The following is a 15,770-nucleotide window of genomic DNA, read 5'->3' on the forward strand; positions in this document are numbered from 1 at the left end:
GGCCACATGCTTCATAGCGACGATATCTACTTCCGTCCAGCAAGGCTTCCAGGCATCATCGATCAGAATTTGAAAACTATGGTATTGTCCGTAAGGTTCAAATCTAAGGAATAGGCTTGACTAATCTGCTCAGATTCCAAATCAGGTGTGGGATTAATTCTTCCTAGAAGTTCTAATCCCAAATGATGAAGGTTTCAAACAGCTTTCGCTGAGATGGTCGGGACATTTTATACCTTGTTACAATGCCGTCCAGAAACCAAACTGATCCCCACCTCAACCTCATCATATTTTTCTTTCCAAATTATTCGATGTGTTCTAAATCGCCGTTATCTTCTACGTTTTGCGATTTCTAACTCTTTCAAGATATAGAACTAGACTAGGGTATCGTAGTTTGACTATTTTACTTGGCGGATCATCGCACGTCGTCGAGTCCTCGATGCCTTCGTTCGGCATCGACGTAGGCTTAGATCAGTCCATGTTGGATCCCTCGGACCACGGAGACGAGCTACAGCTCCTTTGCAGCGTTTGGAAGCTTGGTAACACCGGAACGTTCTTTCGCTCGAAGGGATCGTAGCTTTTGCCGGCATTGAAGCGCTTCGAAATAGGGGTTACCATCGTCCTCCCGTCCAGTAAAGACGACGATCCTTGTCGAACGTATTGAAACGACACCATGTCTAGGTCACTCGAGGGGGTATACGTCGCGGGAGTTGTAGAATTCGTGTATACTGGTGTGTGGTATCCGTTGCTTTGGTCTTGGCCAGGACCACCCACTTCTGTGGGTTCAACCTTGAATAGAGTCTCCGGAAGATCGATTGACGGTCTACAACGCGCAAATACCACACTCGGTTTGGGTGACAATTGAGCCTTGTGCTCGGAGCAGACACCACCGCGAATGGCACGCTTCTGGCAGTCAGTGATATGGCAAATCGAGTTGCCCCCATGAGCTTGACAATAGCTGTTTGCCAATGCACGTTTGTCACAATTAAGCGATAAGCATTTACGATAGCCACCATGGCCTACACAAAGTCCGTCGTACTGCACCACCTTGTTGCACCCTTCCATTCGACACCGCTTGCCTCCTCCTGTAACCAGATCATCGTTAGCCTTTGGTTGAGGACCAGCCCATGAGCATGCTGCGTACCGTGTGAAATACAGGCACCGCCGCTCTGTGCTCGCTTCTTACAGCCCTGGTACCCACACTTCTTCCCTCCGCCGTGGATCCAGCAGAATCCTCCGGTTTGAGCACTTTTGGTACAACCCTGAGCCTGGCATCGCTTCCCTCCGCCATGGGCGACACAGAATCCCCGACTGACAACACTGGTAGTGCAGCCCTTGACCGCACATTTTTTGCCTCCACCGTGCGAGATACAGAGTCCACCACGCTTGGCTGTCTTCTGGCACTCTGGAAACCCGCACCGCCGCGAGTGCGTTCGTAAAGCGGAAGTGTACGTCGAAGAAGTCGCCCCTATCTCGGCGACACTATTATCGTCACTGTCAAAGCTTCGTGCTGGGGAGACCGAATTCCCGCTGCTCGAACGCATCTGGGTGAGCGAGTTCAAGCTCGTAAATGCGACATCGAAACCCCAAGCAAACCAAGTCTGATCGTAAGCACGTAACTTGTGGTGGAAGGGGGCGAGGACAAGCGCGATATCAGCTGGATAACCCAGCTCTCATTGTGCTGAAATCAGGTCTGATACAGCCGTCAAACTGCGCTTACAGAACTGTCGCTTTCGCGTTGTGGCCATACCACAATCGACTCGACCACCTTAATGAAACGGTACCCGCTGCCCCCGCCTCAAGGTCTCCAGTGGCACTTCCATTTTGGACAATTCAGTAGTCTGGTCACTAGGAGGTGAACTTCATCATAAAAATACGCTTCACCGTGAAGCTGTTTTTCATGAACGCGTCTTGATGATTCGTACTGGTTTGCAACGATTTAACGAACTGAACACGGACGAGCTGGCCTTATTCGTTGGTTGCTGTAAAGCTAGTCTGCGTTGCAAGTGCTGCTAAGTACTTCGCAATTCTGTTTGAAATGCTAAAGTGTGGTATGTTCCTACCTATTTGTCATTGACAGATAGGTAGGAACGCACCACACTTTAGCATTTGTCAACTGCATGTACTTCAGAAGTAGTGTCCCTACGGCTCGTTAACAGCAGCTTAACTAGTGAGTGAAATGCTTCATTTACCTCTTCTGCCAACGGCTCCCAATGGATGATCCCTGAGAAAGATTGACACATAAGTCAACTGTTTCTTTAGTCATCAGCGTTATGCATACGTGTAGACTGCACGTATGCGTAATGCACTGCGGTGGGCACAGTTCATCACAGAGCCGAAGTTACTGCTTTGCTCCTTAAAAACTGAAGCATTTTGCATATACAGGCAAGTTGAAGTTGTCGTATATTTGTGCTTCAAATGAGAAATAGTCCTGCACAAAATCCCCAAAATGCCGAGCAGTGACGGCTGGAGCTGCCCAATCTGCCTGGGCCGCTTCGAGCGCCCCGTGCTCGTCTCCTGCTGCGGTCAGAGCTTCTGTCGCTCGTGTCTAGACGATGCACTGCGTCAGGCGGATGCGTGCCCAATGTGTCGCTCTCCGTTGCTCTCGGGGCCATTTTCCGTGACCTCAAACCGAGCACTCGAAGATGCGCTGTCCGCCTTGTCTTCTTCCTCCCCACGATGTTCTACAACCGAAAAACAAGCTGCAACAAGCTTCGTTGATGCCGCTGAGAGAAAATTGGCAACTAGAACGCGAGACTCTGAGCCAGAAGTGCAAATATCGGTGTCAAGCACTGTCGAATCGGATAACAGCGAAGCGCCTTTGATTCATGAAGAAGAAGTGCAAGATCGTCGAGTCCAAGCAGGTTCTCGATGGCGAGAAAGGCTGAAATTGTGCAGGTGAGGCTGAAAACAACTTTGGATCAAGGATTCAATCTAAAATGCTGAAATGGTACAGGATACGTGGTGTACAGTGTTATCGAATCCGAGCAGCTAGTGGGAGGAGGTGTGCGAGCATTCGATCGGCAGAGCTCCGACGACTACTGCGGCAATGGCAGCTGTGGTGCAGAGTGAACTGGGCGTCGCTGCAGTGTGTATTCTACGTGGTGCTCTTCTTCGTGTTTGTCTTTTTCCTTCGAGTACAAGAGGAGGAGTTCGCAGAGAACACTACACGCTTGCGACGCTCTAACTAACAGCGGGTTAGTACATCTACAGCTTGTAACAAGTTGCTTTTGTATTTCGGATCTTTACTTGCTGTTGGCTCGAACCTCGTCGGCGAGTTTTTTCAAGTGTTCCAGCTTGTCTCCGCCAGCCACGCGGATACTGACCCACTCCTCCATGCGCGCGCCACCAATACGCTCATAAAACTTGAGCGCGCCTTCGTTCCAGCGCAGACACCACCATTCCAACCGCCCCTTTCCTTCACTGATACGTTGGGTTTCCTCTGCCAATGCACCGAACAAGAGCGTCGCCAGTCCACGACGACGGAATTCTGGTCGCACGTACAGATCTTCAAGGTACACGCCTGGAGATGCGAGCCACGTGCTGTAGTTGTAGAAAAACAACGCCATACCTGCGACTTGCTCGCCGATCGTCAGCACGAAGCAGTGAGCCACTTTGCGACTCGGAGCACTCGTCAACGGGAAGCCTGGAATGTGCTCGGGGGGAGCGTCGTCGGCGAAGTTGACGGTCTCCAGTAGCTTCTCCGCTGTGGCCTTGTTAGAGTCCGACTCCTTCTCAAAATCCGCGAGCTCTTGGATCATAGCCGCGATCTCATGAACGTCAGCGCGCAGAGCTCGACGGATCTGCGGTTGGGTTGCCATTTTTGATCAAGTCTAAGATTCTGGAGGAGGTCGATTAGGAAATAGCAAGCATCGTGAATCTGTACCGCAACTTGGTTTAAACTGTATTTCAGTTGACTTTGAAATGGTTGCGCAAAGGTATGGAAAACAGAGTCAGTTAATAGTTCCAAGATCAAAACGTTTTGATGCGTCTACAATTTAGAACTCGTACTCACATTCTAAAACTGGGTCGGATCTAGGAGCTGTTTGCTTAGTGCCGGTGTACTTGATGGTGACGACCTTCTTCTCGACTGCTGCAATGCGAGCAGCCTCGGCGATGATAGTGTTCATGCGCGAAGCTCCCCAGTGCACACGAGGGTTGGCGTTGCCCTGCACGACATCGATGAAGCTGTCGAGCTCGAGTTGATAGGCCTCGCGGAATCGCTCCGGGAATGAATGTAGCAGCGTGTCAGCGGTGATTCCAGCCTTCGTGGACTGCACCATGGCGGTCTTGCTCGGGTTTTGTACTTGTAGCATGCCGTGTTCACCAGCCACTTCAATGCGCTGGTCGTAGCCATACTCCGCACTGCGACTCAGGTCCATGGTGCAAACCACGCCTGTAGTGGGGAACTCAAGCCACACACTGGCCTTATCCATGACATTGAGTTCTCTCAGCTCTGCAGACAAGCTCGTCCCATGTGCGTATACCTTGGTGGGGTACTCGCCCACCAGGTCGCACACGAAGTCGATGTCGTGTACAGCGAGGTCGTGGAACGGGTCTCCTCCAGTCTTGAGGAACTCCACAGGCGGACACGGATGGTCACGGAATACCGTGTGGATCGACTGCAGCTTGCCGATGCTCTGCTTGTCCACGCACTGGACGCGCAGCGCTTCGTAGCTGGGGTCGAATCTCCTTTGGAAGGAACAGAAGAGCTTCACGTCGTTCTTGTGACATACTTGATAAGCTGTGTCGATCTCGTTCACCAACGCGGCCACAGGCTTCTCAATGCCAATAGCTTTGATATGTTTGCCCAAAACTCCAGCAGCACAATCGTTTACAAGCTCCAAGTGCGTGTGGGTTGGTGTGGAGATCCAGACGCCGTCCACGGCCTCGTTCTGCCGCTGCAGAGCACCCCCAGCCTCCGCGAGAGACGCAAAACACTCGGCTCCGTATTGGCTACTCAATTCTTGTAGTTGTTCGGCGCTGGCATTGGAATCGATGATCGCAGCGATGGAAACGCGCGGGTCATTCTGCATTCCGGTCAAACGGATGCGTCCCATGCGGCCGGTGCCCACGACCGCCAAGTTAATGCGATTGGGGCTGGATGCGAAGGTTCGAAGGCTGGTGGTGAGCGCCGACGTGCGCGGCAGGCAGCGAGAAGCGCGCGAGAAGAGCATGGTCGTGGTGAGGACAATGCTGGAATGACAAATAGCTCTGACTAAGCCAAGTGTGTTGAAGCGGGATGTGTGTGGTGGACATCTAGGATCACGTGAAGTGCTCAGCCAATAGGAAGAGAGATATGGTCGGTAGTACCGGTATTGAGACGAAATGCAACCACACCACGTCGATGCGATGCAGGCCAGGTCAAACTTCTGCCTGCTGCTTTGTGCCTAACCTTGACACCACGACAAACAACACTCAGTCAAATTAATAATATAGGCTGCCGATGACTGTCATTTTGGCATTTCATCATCTTGTCATCTTCGCCATCACGCTATCATTGGTGCCAGACAACATCACATCTCCCGAAATGTAAAACCTCGAAATACCGGTAGATATTACTTAAGTTGCCCAAATGGTGCTCCAAAGTGCTCAGCATAGCCATCACTTCTCGGCCGCAATGCTGTCTCGCCGTGTCGCCTTGCACTCCGTGGCGCCATGCAGCCTACGCAGCTCCCCGCTGGGCCAAAATTGGCTGGCAGCAGCGCAACACCCTTATAATGCCGCACGCGGATTCGCGGCTGCGTCAAATGCCGGTGGCGGCGTGCCCGGAGACTTTGTGTGTCATCTGCGCGACGTGGGCATGACCATTCCAGGCGGCAAGAAGCTCTTCGAGCGCGTGAGTCTGGGCTTCCTACGTGGCGCCAAGATCGGTGTTTTAGGTGCTAACGGTACCGGTAAATCCACGCTCCTCAAGATCATCGCCGGCGTGCGCAAGGACTTCGACGGTGAGCGTTGGGTCAAGGACGGGCTGAAAGTCGGATATCTACCACAAGAGCCGCAGCTGGATCCCAGCAAGAACGTGTACGAGAACATTATGGACGGACTGAAGGAAAGCCAGGAGCTTCTGGCCAAATTTGACAAGGTTTCCATGGCTATGGGCGAGCCAGACGCAGATTTTGACGCTCTGCTGGAGGAGCAGGCCAAGCTGCAGGATCAGATCGAGACGTTGGGCTGCTGGGATCTGAGTCACGAGGTGGAGAAAGCTATGGCTGCACTGAGAGTCCCTGCTGCGGATGCGGACGTGGAGGTCCTCTCAGGAGGTGAGAGACGTCGCGTGGCGCTGTGCCGCCTGCTGCTGGAGAAGCCAGACATGCTGCTGCTTGACGAGCCCACAAACCACTTGGACGCCGAGTCGGTGCATTGGCTGGAGGATTTCTTGCAGAAATACCGCGGTACAGTGCTGTCCATCACGCACGACCGGTATTTCCTGGACAACGTAGCTGGCTGGGTGCTGGAACTCGACCGTGGCGAGACGTACGCGTACGAAGGCAACTACACGGAGTGGCTGACCCAGCGTCGCAACCGCTTCAACATGCAGCGAAAGAGCGACGCCATCCGCGCCAAGCAGATCGCCTCCGAGATCGCGTGGTCGCGGGACCATCAGGGCAGTAAGAAGGCCAACAAGGCGCGTCTCCGGAAGCTCCAAGAGATGGAGTCCAGCGGCTTCAAGGCCTCGTCTAGAGTCGAGGAGGGACAGATCGTCGTGCCGTCTGGTGTGCGTCTGGGCAACAAGGTCATCAGAGTTAATAACCTGCGCAAACAGCTCGACGACGGTCGGGTGCTGTTCGATAAGCTCTCGTTCGAGATCCCTCCTCACGCTATTGTGGGGATTGTAGGCGGCAATGGTATGGGTAAGAGTACACTGTTCAACATCATTGCAGGCATCGAGAAACCCGATGAGGGCAGCGTCGAACTCGGTAAAACTGTGAGTCTGGGCTTCGTGAGTCAGAGTCGCGACGAATTGAGCGGCAGACGCTCCGTGTACGAGGAGATTTCGGGCGATAACGAGTTCGTGGAGATCGGCGGAGACCGGATTAACACACGCGCGTACATTGCCAGCTTCAATCTGCGTGGCGGCATGCAGGAGAAGAAGGTCGGTAGTCTCAGTGGTGGCGAGCGCAACCGCGTGCATCTGGCCAAGATGCTCCTGGGCGGCCACAACGTTGTGATGCTCGATGAACCGACGAACGATCTGGACGTCGACACGCTGCGCTCGCTGGAAGCTGCGCTCACGGACTTTGACGGCGTGTCGATGGTCATCTCCCACGACCGATGGTTCCTGGACCGCATCTGCTCGCACATTATCGCGTTCGAGGGCGACGGCCGCGTCGAGTTCTTCGACGGCAACTACACCGAGTACGAGAGGGAACGCAAGCTTCCTTAGATTCCACATCGGCGCACTTCGCCTCAACTTCTTAAGAAATACCGCTTCAAAACGACGCGATTGATGTTGAATATGCCAATGAACGAGTTATGCTGATTGTTATACGCTACTTCCCTATCTGTCGGGAGTTTTTGAGTTCTGGCAGAGCTTCCTAGGAGCTCTTATTAACAAATATCGATACGTAGCTGTTCGCTTTAAACCGCGATCTTGGGCCCAATGACGGGCACGTAGCTGAGCGCCGTGAAGGTCACGCCCTTTACTGTGCCGTATGTGGACGACGACGCGTGCACCACCTGCGTCTTGGTGTAGTCGGCCACGCTGGCCACTGTGCCGTAGACACTCGAGGTGGCCGAGACCACCTTCCCCGTCGTGTAGTCCTTGACGTTGGTGGCCGTGTTCACCGTGGCACCCACAGCGCCCGAGACCGTCTCGCCCGTCTTCTTGACGACATTCGAGGCCACACCCACGGCGGCATCCTTCTTCTTCAGCGCGTACTGCTGACCGCTGTACAGCGTCTCGGCCACAGAAGAGATAGTGGCGTCCACCTTGTCGTCCAGAGCATTCAGACCCGGGCCGACCCAGGCCGAGTCGATGTCGAACAGCGTCTTGCCACTCACCTTGGTGAGTACCGTGTTGGCCGTGTTCTCGCCGAAGCGGGCGAAGGGAGCCACCACACGGAAGCTCGTGGTGTAGTTGTAGACGTTCTTAGTGGTGTCGTAGTAGTACAACGCACGCATGAACCACGGCCGGTGGGTCTGGAACGTGGCCAGCGTCGTCTCGCTCGACTGCCAGTCCGCGCTGTACGACAGCAGCGCCGTGCTAGGTGCGCCCTTGGCCCCGAACGTGAACGTCATCTTGCGGTTCACCGGGTTGTTCTGGAACTCGGCCAGCGTCTTCTGCGTGCTCACAACGGGCTTCTTAACCTTCTCCTGCAGCAGCTCGATGGTCAGCTTGGCGTCGGCCGCGGCCTCGTGCACGCGAAGCGTGGCGTGCTCGTCGATGCGCACGTCGTGCTTCTTGAACTTGGTCGTGTACTCGGCCTTGCCCACGGCGAAGCGCACGGCCAGCTTCTTGCCGACAAACTCTTCCTCGCCGAAGGTGGCCTCGATGTTGTGCACCTTGATTGTCAGCGTTCCAGACGTCGGCATGATGAAGTGATCAGTTGTGGGTGTGCGAAATTGGGAAATGAGGTGGTGGCTGCTGCTGTGGAGGCAGAGAAGAATGCCATAGTCAAACGCAGAGAAATTTTAGCCCCCTTCAACTCGAATCTGAGTAACGCTGGACGGTCGTACAGACCGGAAAAGTGATGCACCGCGCGCATCATTCGAACTGGAGACGCTGTGCCCGGTTTATAAACTGCAACATTGTGCAAGTGCAGGGCGCGTCTGTCCACGATAGAGATGGCAAAATGGTTGGGCGGCCGGCCAGCATCGCGACGGCAGAAGCACCGGGATGCTATTCATCGTGAGCTCAGTGTCCGTGCACGACGCGGATCCAACGACGCTGCGCATGGCCGTCTGAAGTTTCGACGCTTAAGGTGACAGACAGAACGCTCCTGCAGTCACCGGAAAAGGGCAATTGCCGAGCGCGGGTGCCATTTACACGACTGCGACGTCCTTAATGGCGCTGGAAGCAACAGTATGCAGCCGACGTCGGTCTCCTATGCACGACGGGCTCCAATGGAGCGCCCGCTGCGTACAGTACAGCAGCATTTCCACCACACAGGTTCGTCATCGTAAAGCGTGCACAAAGTGTGGCGCACACCAAATAGAGCCACACGCGACCTTTCGTCTTCAACTAGCAGCCTTTGTCATTTTTGGTGCGGAAAAGTGTTCGAGCATGGCAACCAAGATGACTCGCTGGAGCAGTCGGCTAGCACTGCGTAGCAGACTCCGGTGCAGAGCAGGAGACTCGTACAAGCACCGACAGGCGCAGCTGGTCGCCCTCGAGCAGTTTCCGCCTGCCGCCGGTCCGGCCCTTTGACAATCTGAAGTGGCCACGACCACCAATCACCAGGCCAACTCCACGAACGCTATGTACCGGTACATAAAGACTATGAACAAAGGTCGACCGGCATGGCGGCGTCACTGACGCGGGTCCGACGCTGTTGCTGCATTCGAATTCGGCCCTGATGACTACATGTACAATGTAGCTCTCGCTCCGCTGCTGATAGCATTGCTGTGTCGCCACTGTCAGCCCTCGAGATGGCGCGAGTTGGCTCACCCAACTTGGCTCCGGGTGCGAGGATGGGAGAGGTGGCACTAAGGATGAAGCAGGCGGCGGCGCGAAGGAGGAAGAGGAAACGGCTCAGGAGGCGAAATCAAGCAAGTTGCAATGCAAAATTTCGTTGCCAGCCCAGCTTGGCAAGCATGGCACGCTGCTGTGACGGAGAAGCGGAGCGGTCCGCCCTTTGCGTTGAAGTCCGCCCCGACGAGTGAAACTTTTGCCTAGAGAAAAACGTCCTACATTTCCGGCGAGATTCCTCAACTCGGGAAACGCTTCAACGAATGCAAGTGACTCACTGCGGCCGTCCCACTTGGCTGGTGCTCACCGTTCCTGATTCCTATGCAGCTCGGCAGCTGCGCAGCTCGGTCAGCTCGTGGAGCAAGAGACCGCAGGCCAGCAACGATAGCAACGATTGCTCTCCACAGCCCCGCCTCCACGCCGTCGCCGCTGCCACTCAACCGCCCAGCGCCGGGCCCGCGCAATTGCCTTCGGTCAGACGCTGCCACGCAGATGTCCGGAAGTTCATCCAGTGTTGGAGGCGGAAAAGGGAACGAGCGAGGCAGTAGTAGACAGCTCGCGCAAATATTGAGAGGCTCTCTGCGCCGTCACGTCTGCATTATCTCGGCAAAGTGGCAAGTGCCATATATTGCGGACTCTGCCGCTGCATGGAGCCCGGAAGTTGCTGCTGACGTACAAGCGCGATCTTTTGCTTCAACCGCCCCGGAGCTTATTCGGCGAATGACTTGATTTTTGTATGCCCCAGCGAACAACTGGCAAAATGACACGCACTACGTCAGAGTTGCATGTCGAACTTTCCTGTCACTTGCGCAGCGCCGGGACGGAGTGCAAGCGCAGGCGTTATATCTCTCGCCGTCTGCTCGGATAGTGTTCACTGGCCGTGACAAACTTGACATACAAATTCCAAGTCCACCAACATTTTTCGCAGCCGTTAGTGAGACAGCGTCGTTGTCTGAGCTTCTCGTGGCCCTACCAGGTAACTACGAATCCCTTTACTTGCTCTGCAAGGTGGCAATGGATGCTGCAACGTGGTTGGCAGTCTCAGCAGCAATGCTGCCCAGCATGGCCAAGGTCGAAAAGTATCCATCTGTCGCAGCATACAAACATCAAGTCAAAGTTTCGCGGGGGAAAGATGCTGCGAAAGCAACTAGAAAGGCACCCATTGGTTCATGAGAGAGGGCGGGAGGGCAACCCGGAAAGTTCCCCCTCCACTGTGAAGGCCAACGAGCTCTTCATTTCCGATTTGGCCAGCAAAGCGCGAAGTCTCGACGGGGATCAGGCCAGGATGGCGGTGTCCGGGACACTGGCCGTCACGGGTGCGTTGGCATCTTTCTCTCACTTGGACGCCGTATACAGAGCCTGACTGACATCTTTCCTTGGTGTTTTTGCTTGCAGTCCATCGACTCGAGGCTGCCGAAGGTGGCGATCCGGGAGGAAAGCTCAGCATACGACTGGCTGTGGGCGACAACGAGCGCCACACGCAGTTCGTGTCGGTCAACGATGAGATCGACGAAACTCTGCACTAGTACGTCATGCCACATTGCCCCCTGATATGTTATTTTGCAGTTATCTAACCGCTTTGTGTTCGTAACTGCTACGCAATCATTTGTGATTACCATAGCAACGTGCAGCGCACGGCAGAGTCTGAGGAAGTTACGATTGAAGTGCTCCAGCAAGATCAGACGAAGCCCCTGGTGTCTACGAAGCGGACTCTGCGCGAGTTCATGAAGGGCATCCAGAACAGGCAGCTAACGTTCACGTTTGGCTCCGTTTCGTCGCCCAAGACGATGCATCTGATCTTCAGCGCCGACTGGACGTCTTCCAAACACGAGGAGAAGTCGCTGGCGCCGGCAGAAACACACCGGCCGTGGTTCATGCGCGCGTCGTACTACTACGAGACGACCAAGCACGTGTACGACTACACGACGAGTTTCAGCGTGGTTAAGCCGTTTGCTCGTCTGGGTGAAGCCACTGTCAACACGGTGTTGGCCACAGTAACGGGCAAGACTTTATTCGACGTGGATCAATCGCTAGTCGTGCCTGTTCTCGACTCCGTGGACAACAAGGTGGATGCAACGATCTCCGTGGCCTTCACGAAGCTCTACGAGGGCCAGCAATTCGCTGTCAAGACCAAGAACAAGGCCGTTAACGCAGTGTCTAACGTCGCCCACAAGACTGGCAACACGGCCGTGCGAGCCACCAACTACACGGCGCACAAGGTGTCGTCTACCACTGGTGCAGTGTACGGCGGCATTACCGGTGCGGCAGACTACGCGAGTTCCCAAGTGAAACACGCGTCGTCTTCTACGTACGGAGCCGTGCGGGGTGTGACGTATTCAGTTGCGAGCTATATACCTATACTCGGGCCCAAAATACGGGCTTGAGGTGGGGAGCCGACTGCAGGTCACCCCACCGGTAACGGGAACGAAGTGAGCGCTGCTCACTGCTCGCGTCGATGTGCATGCGGTGGATATCAAGAAAAAAAACTCAAGAAAAAATAAAGTGACGGGACAAGAAAAAAAAAGTATAAACGGCGTACGGTGAGGCGTACAAGTCCGTGGGGAGGACTAGGGAGCATGACGACGCAGCGGTGTAGCGGGCCACGAACAAGATTTAAATATGTGTGCTACGTGGACAAGACCTCCAAGCATGACGCCGGCTTCTTGTATGAGGAAGTACTGATTGCGAGTGCTTTGGACCGCGAGGGAATGAGGGAGATTAACCGCGGGATCGATTCCGACAGAAAGGGACCAAAAAACAATTTTATGAAAACGGGGTCCACGTAGAGAGAAGGCAATGAGTATAAATTGTTTTTTCACCTTGAACTGATATGCGTTTTCCTTTGGCGTGGCAAACGTTCCAACTTTTTGTGCAGCTTTTTCCTTGGTTGATAAACTGGTTGCGTTTTGGCAACAGGTTGTGGCATTTCGAAGATGGAAGGAAGAGAATGGAGTTCGGGCTGTTTGACAGCAAGGAAATGTTGCTGAGGACCGACGATGCAGCCTGGTCGACACACCCGACACCACGCGATCGCTTCTGTGGCGGAGAAACGGTAGTTCTTCATAAGAAAAGCGGCGATGGCTGTACCTGTGCGTCCTAGACCAGCTCTGCAGTGGACGGCAACAGCCCCAGTCTCGCGTTCGCACACCTGTAAGGAAAAACACAAAAAAACATATTAGTTACAGTGATGAATAGTTAGGAATTTTGTAAATTTCGTACTCGGATAAACTTGTAGAGGATTTCGTCGCTGGGGTTGCTGCCGTCCGGGAACGGCATGTCGATGTGTCGTAGTCCTGCGTGGATAAAAGCCTTGCGGTCGTATGTGGTGGCCTCGTTGAAGCGAATCACACAAGTGACGCCAATGTCACGGAACAGAGCGGCATAGTCCTTAGCTAGCAAAGTAGTTGCTCCAGATTCTGGATCGAGAACGATACGTTCGCGTTGTGGACCACTAAAAGCAAGTAGTTTGCCAGGTACAATCCAGTTGATGTCGCCGTTCTCTAAGCTATCGAGATGGTCGTATTCGTCGATAGAAAATGTCTTGTAGCTCCAAAGTGACGTCGTTATCGCCTTGTGTACGGCTCGAGCACAGTCTAATAAAGTGATGAAAAATGTACATATTCCGTATGACGCATCTCGGAAACCGAAGGGTGGAGGTAGTTTACCATCGTTTAGCACTCGAGTTACAGCCAACTCAGGCGTGAAGCCTGCAGCCACGACCAAGAAAATTGCAAGTAGTGTCATCGCATTCGCTCTCTTGTGCGAGTGATCGTTGCAATACAGTACCACTCGTTTACCATTATTGGAACCCAAGCGAGACTCCAGTTCGCGACAGAAACGCACTGTTCTCGACAAGTTCAATGGACCAAAGTCTGCGAAGAACCGAGCGTAGTTCAGATCGCCGTCCATACAGACAAGGTCCTCTTGTTCGCAATGACCATGTTGTGTGGTATTTTCAGTAGGCTTTGACGAGAGCAAAGCGAAGTCAAGTTTTCCAGGAAGGAGCTCAATTCGGTCGTACAGCCCAGCACTCAGATTACGAGCTCCGTGCACTGAGGTTGTCATCTCTCGGACGACGTTGACAAGTGATTTATCCTAGCACCAGGTCCGTTTCAAGCTATTCTAGGGAAGCTAGTAAAAGTGATCCTTTCGTTCTACCAAGATGATGCAGCACGCGAAGCTCATGAGCTCTGCCGGTTTGGTAGCAGCTACGCAGGAGAGTAATGATGTCTTCGTTGAAATAGAAGCAAGTCCGCTTAGTACTCAGAGCGTGTACACTAATTTGACTCGAATATTCAGCGTGTTGGCAGATCATCCTCAGGCGAAACTTATAGTAGACTCGACGTTGGCAACTAAAACACGCGTGATATTATTGAGTGAGCTAGTGAGGATGCATCTGCGTGAAGAAGAAGTGCAATGGGCCCTAGGTCGAGTAATCTCGCTCGCGTGTCAAGCTTCGCTTCGTTTCCAGTGTCAAGCCGGTCAGCTCGAGATGTGGAACGCGTTATTTGTCATGCGATCAGCCCACCCGCAGTCTATTCGAGTACAGGAGGCCTCACTGCGTGCAAGTGAGTATTTGTTTCGCAGCAACGAGGTTCACATCACCAACCTTCGTCCACAACAATACTTGGATGATCTGACTGGTGTCATGGATCGGTTCCTGCACATTGAGACGCCACGAAGACGAGCGCACACACTTGTGGTGCTTGCTCTACGCGTGTTGGTCGCACTCTATTCCTCTCCTCGTTCAATGGCTCTAGTGTTATTTACCGGTGAAAATGCGATGCAAGGTGAGATATGGATGGTGAAAATCTCGAAATGCATGCTTGATAGTTTTTCAATGTTTAATCTTCAAGAAGATTCGATCCGCTCATGGCTGGAAATGGTGTTGCTCTTACTTCGGCAACACCCTACGAAAACGATGGAAACACTGTTTTCACCGAAAAATGAACTAACGTGGTGGTTTGCTGCAGTAATCGAGAAATGGCTCCTTCACGCTGAGGTGATGAATGCATTACTCGCCTCGCTTACGTTTATTTTTGCTCTACCAGTCAAGACATTCGAAATCGAGTTACAAGTTGCACTAGTATGCGGCCAAAATCTGCTGATTCTGGTGTGCTCAATTATCGACCACTACCACCACGTCAGCAAAGCCACAAGCACTGAGAATGAGACTGTCAGGCTGGTACTGTTGGAGGCGATTCGTGTTGTGCGACAGTGGAGTGAGCGCCCGAGCCTTGTGCCTCGATTTGAAGCCTCGCGCAGCGTGAAGGACACGTTGCTGCCGCTCTTGATAGAGCAATTGCAGATGCAGTCGAAGCAGTTGCCAATCAAGCTCGAGATTCTAACAATTCTTCGGAATCTCGCAGCGAGCCACGGTCTGCGCAGTGTGCTGGTCGGTTTCGAGAGCCTGCAGACGAGTCTCAAGTGGCTGTGCTGCCGTGGAGCTGCTCGGACCAGTGGTGACGCGCACAGTGATGGCGATTTGGAAGAATTAGTGATCCGTGAGGCTCGCAATGTCCGTAAGCTTGTTTTTACAAGCCAGAGCGACGACGAACTCAAGACTCGAAAAGGGAGTGCGATCGTAGTGTCTAAGGTGAAGACACGAAGGCAGGTGAAAACAGCACACGTGAAGCCCGAGACGTTGAGAGTATACGGCTGCAAAAAGTAATTGGATCGGAGTTCGTGTCAATGAGACTTGCGAACTGGAAGGATACACAGCTAGGAAGTTGAAGTGACATGTTCGTTTTTTTTTTTTTTTTATCTCCACAGCACGTAGATCGCTCTACAATCAATGTAGTTTTCATGCATTTTTTTGGCATTGCACATTCTCGACGTGCTTGTCGGCGACTAACGAGACGCAGTGCATTGTTTTCGGTGTGCTTGACAAGTTGCCACGGTCTTCACCGAGATTCCACCTTGACGTCGGCGACACAATGTGCGAAACCGTGGTCGGACCTTGCGCAGAAACAGGCAAGTGCTTAAGTATTCTCGAGAAATGAATTTCCTACATACTATGAAATAATTCTTGCCGATCAAGCTGCTCATTTCAAGGAAACATCTTTCTCTCCATATAAAAGACAAGCCTTCTCCATGAAGAACCACATATTATCATTCCATAGCACATAGTACTTCTTCAGCG

The 15,770-nt window shown here is 53.2% G+C and overlaps 10 protein-coding genes across 10 annotated transcripts; 5 read left to right on the forward strand and 5 right to left on the reverse strand.

Annotated features, from left to right (window-relative positions):
• Positions 1–265: 265 nt before the first annotated feature.
• PPTG_00094 (hypothetical protein) lies at positions 266–1,635 on the reverse strand. Its single transcript, XM_008891458.1, has 2 exons — positions 1,142–1,635; positions 266–1,082 (listed from the first exon to the last, which is right to left on the reverse strand). The coding sequence occupies exons 1-2, from the start codon at positions 1,539–1,541 to the stop codon at positions 469–471; spliced, it is 1,014 nt and encodes a 337-aa protein (XP_008889706.1). The 5' UTR covers positions 1,542–1,635; the 3' UTR covers positions 266–468.
• A 789-nt stretch (positions 1,636–2,424) lies between these two features.
• Positions 2,425–3,499, forward strand: PPTG_20649 (hypothetical protein). The gene is made up of 2 exons (XM_008892847.1): positions 2,425–2,895; positions 2,954–3,499. Exons 1-2 carry the CDS (start codon positions 2,447–2,449, stop codon positions 3,186–3,188), a joined length of 684 nt encoding a protein of 227 aa, XP_008891095.1. The 5' UTR covers positions 2,425–2,446; the 3' UTR covers positions 3,189–3,499.
• PPTG_00095 (hypothetical protein) lies at positions 3,243–3,818 on the reverse strand (the record flags this gene model as incomplete). Its single annotated transcript, XM_008891459.1, has 1 exon — positions 3,243–3,818. The coding sequence occupies one exon, from the start codon at positions 3,816–3,818 to the stop codon at positions 3,243–3,245; it is 576 nt and encodes a 191-aa protein (XP_008889707.1).
• Positions 3,819–3,995: 177 nt separating this feature from the next.
• On the reverse strand, positions 3,996–5,174 carry PPTG_00096 (hypothetical protein; the record flags this gene model as incomplete). The annotated part of the gene is made up of 1 exon (XM_008891460.1): positions 3,996–5,174. One exon carries the CDS (start codon positions 5,172–5,174, stop codon positions 3,996–3,998), a length of 1,179 nt encoding a protein of 392 aa, XP_008889708.1.
• Positions 5,175–5,436: 262 nt separating this feature from the next.
• Positions 5,437–7,564, forward strand: PPTG_00097 (hypothetical protein). Its single transcript, XM_008891461.1, has one exon. The coding sequence runs from the start codon at positions 5,573–5,575 to the stop codon at positions 7,382–7,384; it is 1,812 nt and encodes a 603-aa protein (XP_008889709.1). The 5' UTR covers positions 5,437–5,572; the 3' UTR covers positions 7,385–7,564.
• Positions 7,424–8,535, reverse strand: PPTG_00098 (hypothetical protein). The gene has a single exon (XM_008891462.1). The coding sequence runs from the start codon at positions 8,530–8,532 to the stop codon at positions 7,579–7,581; it is 954 nt and encodes a 317-aa protein (XP_008889710.1). The 5' UTR covers positions 8,533–8,535; the 3' UTR covers positions 7,424–7,578.
• Positions 8,536–9,046: 511 nt separating this feature from the next.
• PPTG_20650 (hypothetical protein) lies at positions 9,047–10,016 on the forward strand (the record flags this gene model as incomplete). Its single annotated transcript, XM_008892848.1, has 4 exons — positions 9,047–9,109; positions 9,401–9,426; positions 9,581–9,766; positions 9,956–10,016. The coding sequence occupies 4 exons, from the start codon at positions 9,047–9,049 to the stop codon at positions 10,014–10,016; spliced, it is 336 nt and encodes a 111-aa protein (XP_008891096.1).
• Positions 10,017–10,753: 737 nt separating this feature from the next.
• Positions 10,754–12,454, forward strand: PPTG_00099 (hypothetical protein). The gene is made up of 3 exons (XM_008891463.1): positions 10,754–10,944; positions 11,024–11,153; positions 11,250–12,454. Exons 1-3 carry the CDS (start codon positions 10,761–10,763, stop codon positions 12,010–12,012), a joined length of 1,077 nt encoding a protein of 358 aa, XP_008889711.1. The 5' UTR covers positions 10,754–10,760; the 3' UTR covers positions 12,013–12,454.
• PPTG_00100 (hypothetical protein) lies at positions 12,444–13,693 on the reverse strand (the record flags this gene model as incomplete). The annotated part of the gene is made up of 2 exons (XM_008891464.1): positions 12,444–12,776; positions 12,848–13,693. 2 exons carry the CDS (start codon positions 13,691–13,693, stop codon positions 12,444–12,446), a joined length of 1,179 nt encoding a protein of 392 aa, XP_008889712.1.
• A 325-nt stretch (positions 13,694–14,018) lies between these two features.
• PPTG_00101 (hypothetical protein) lies at positions 14,019–15,299 on the forward strand (the record flags this gene model as incomplete). The annotated part of the gene is made up of 2 exons (XM_008891465.1): positions 14,019–14,418; positions 14,602–15,299. 2 exons carry the CDS (start codon positions 14,019–14,021, stop codon positions 15,297–15,299), a joined length of 1,098 nt encoding a protein of 365 aa, XP_008889713.1.
• Between the last annotated feature and the right edge of the window lie 471 nt (positions 15,300–15,770).

This window comes from Phytophthora parasitica (genome assembly GCF_000247585.1).
Source record: "Phytophthora parasitica INRA-310 unplaced genomic scaffold supercont2.1, whole genome shotgun sequence".
NCBI classification, from domain to species: Eukaryota; Oomycota; class Peronosporomycetes; order Peronosporales; family Peronosporaceae; genus Phytophthora; species Phytophthora nicotianae.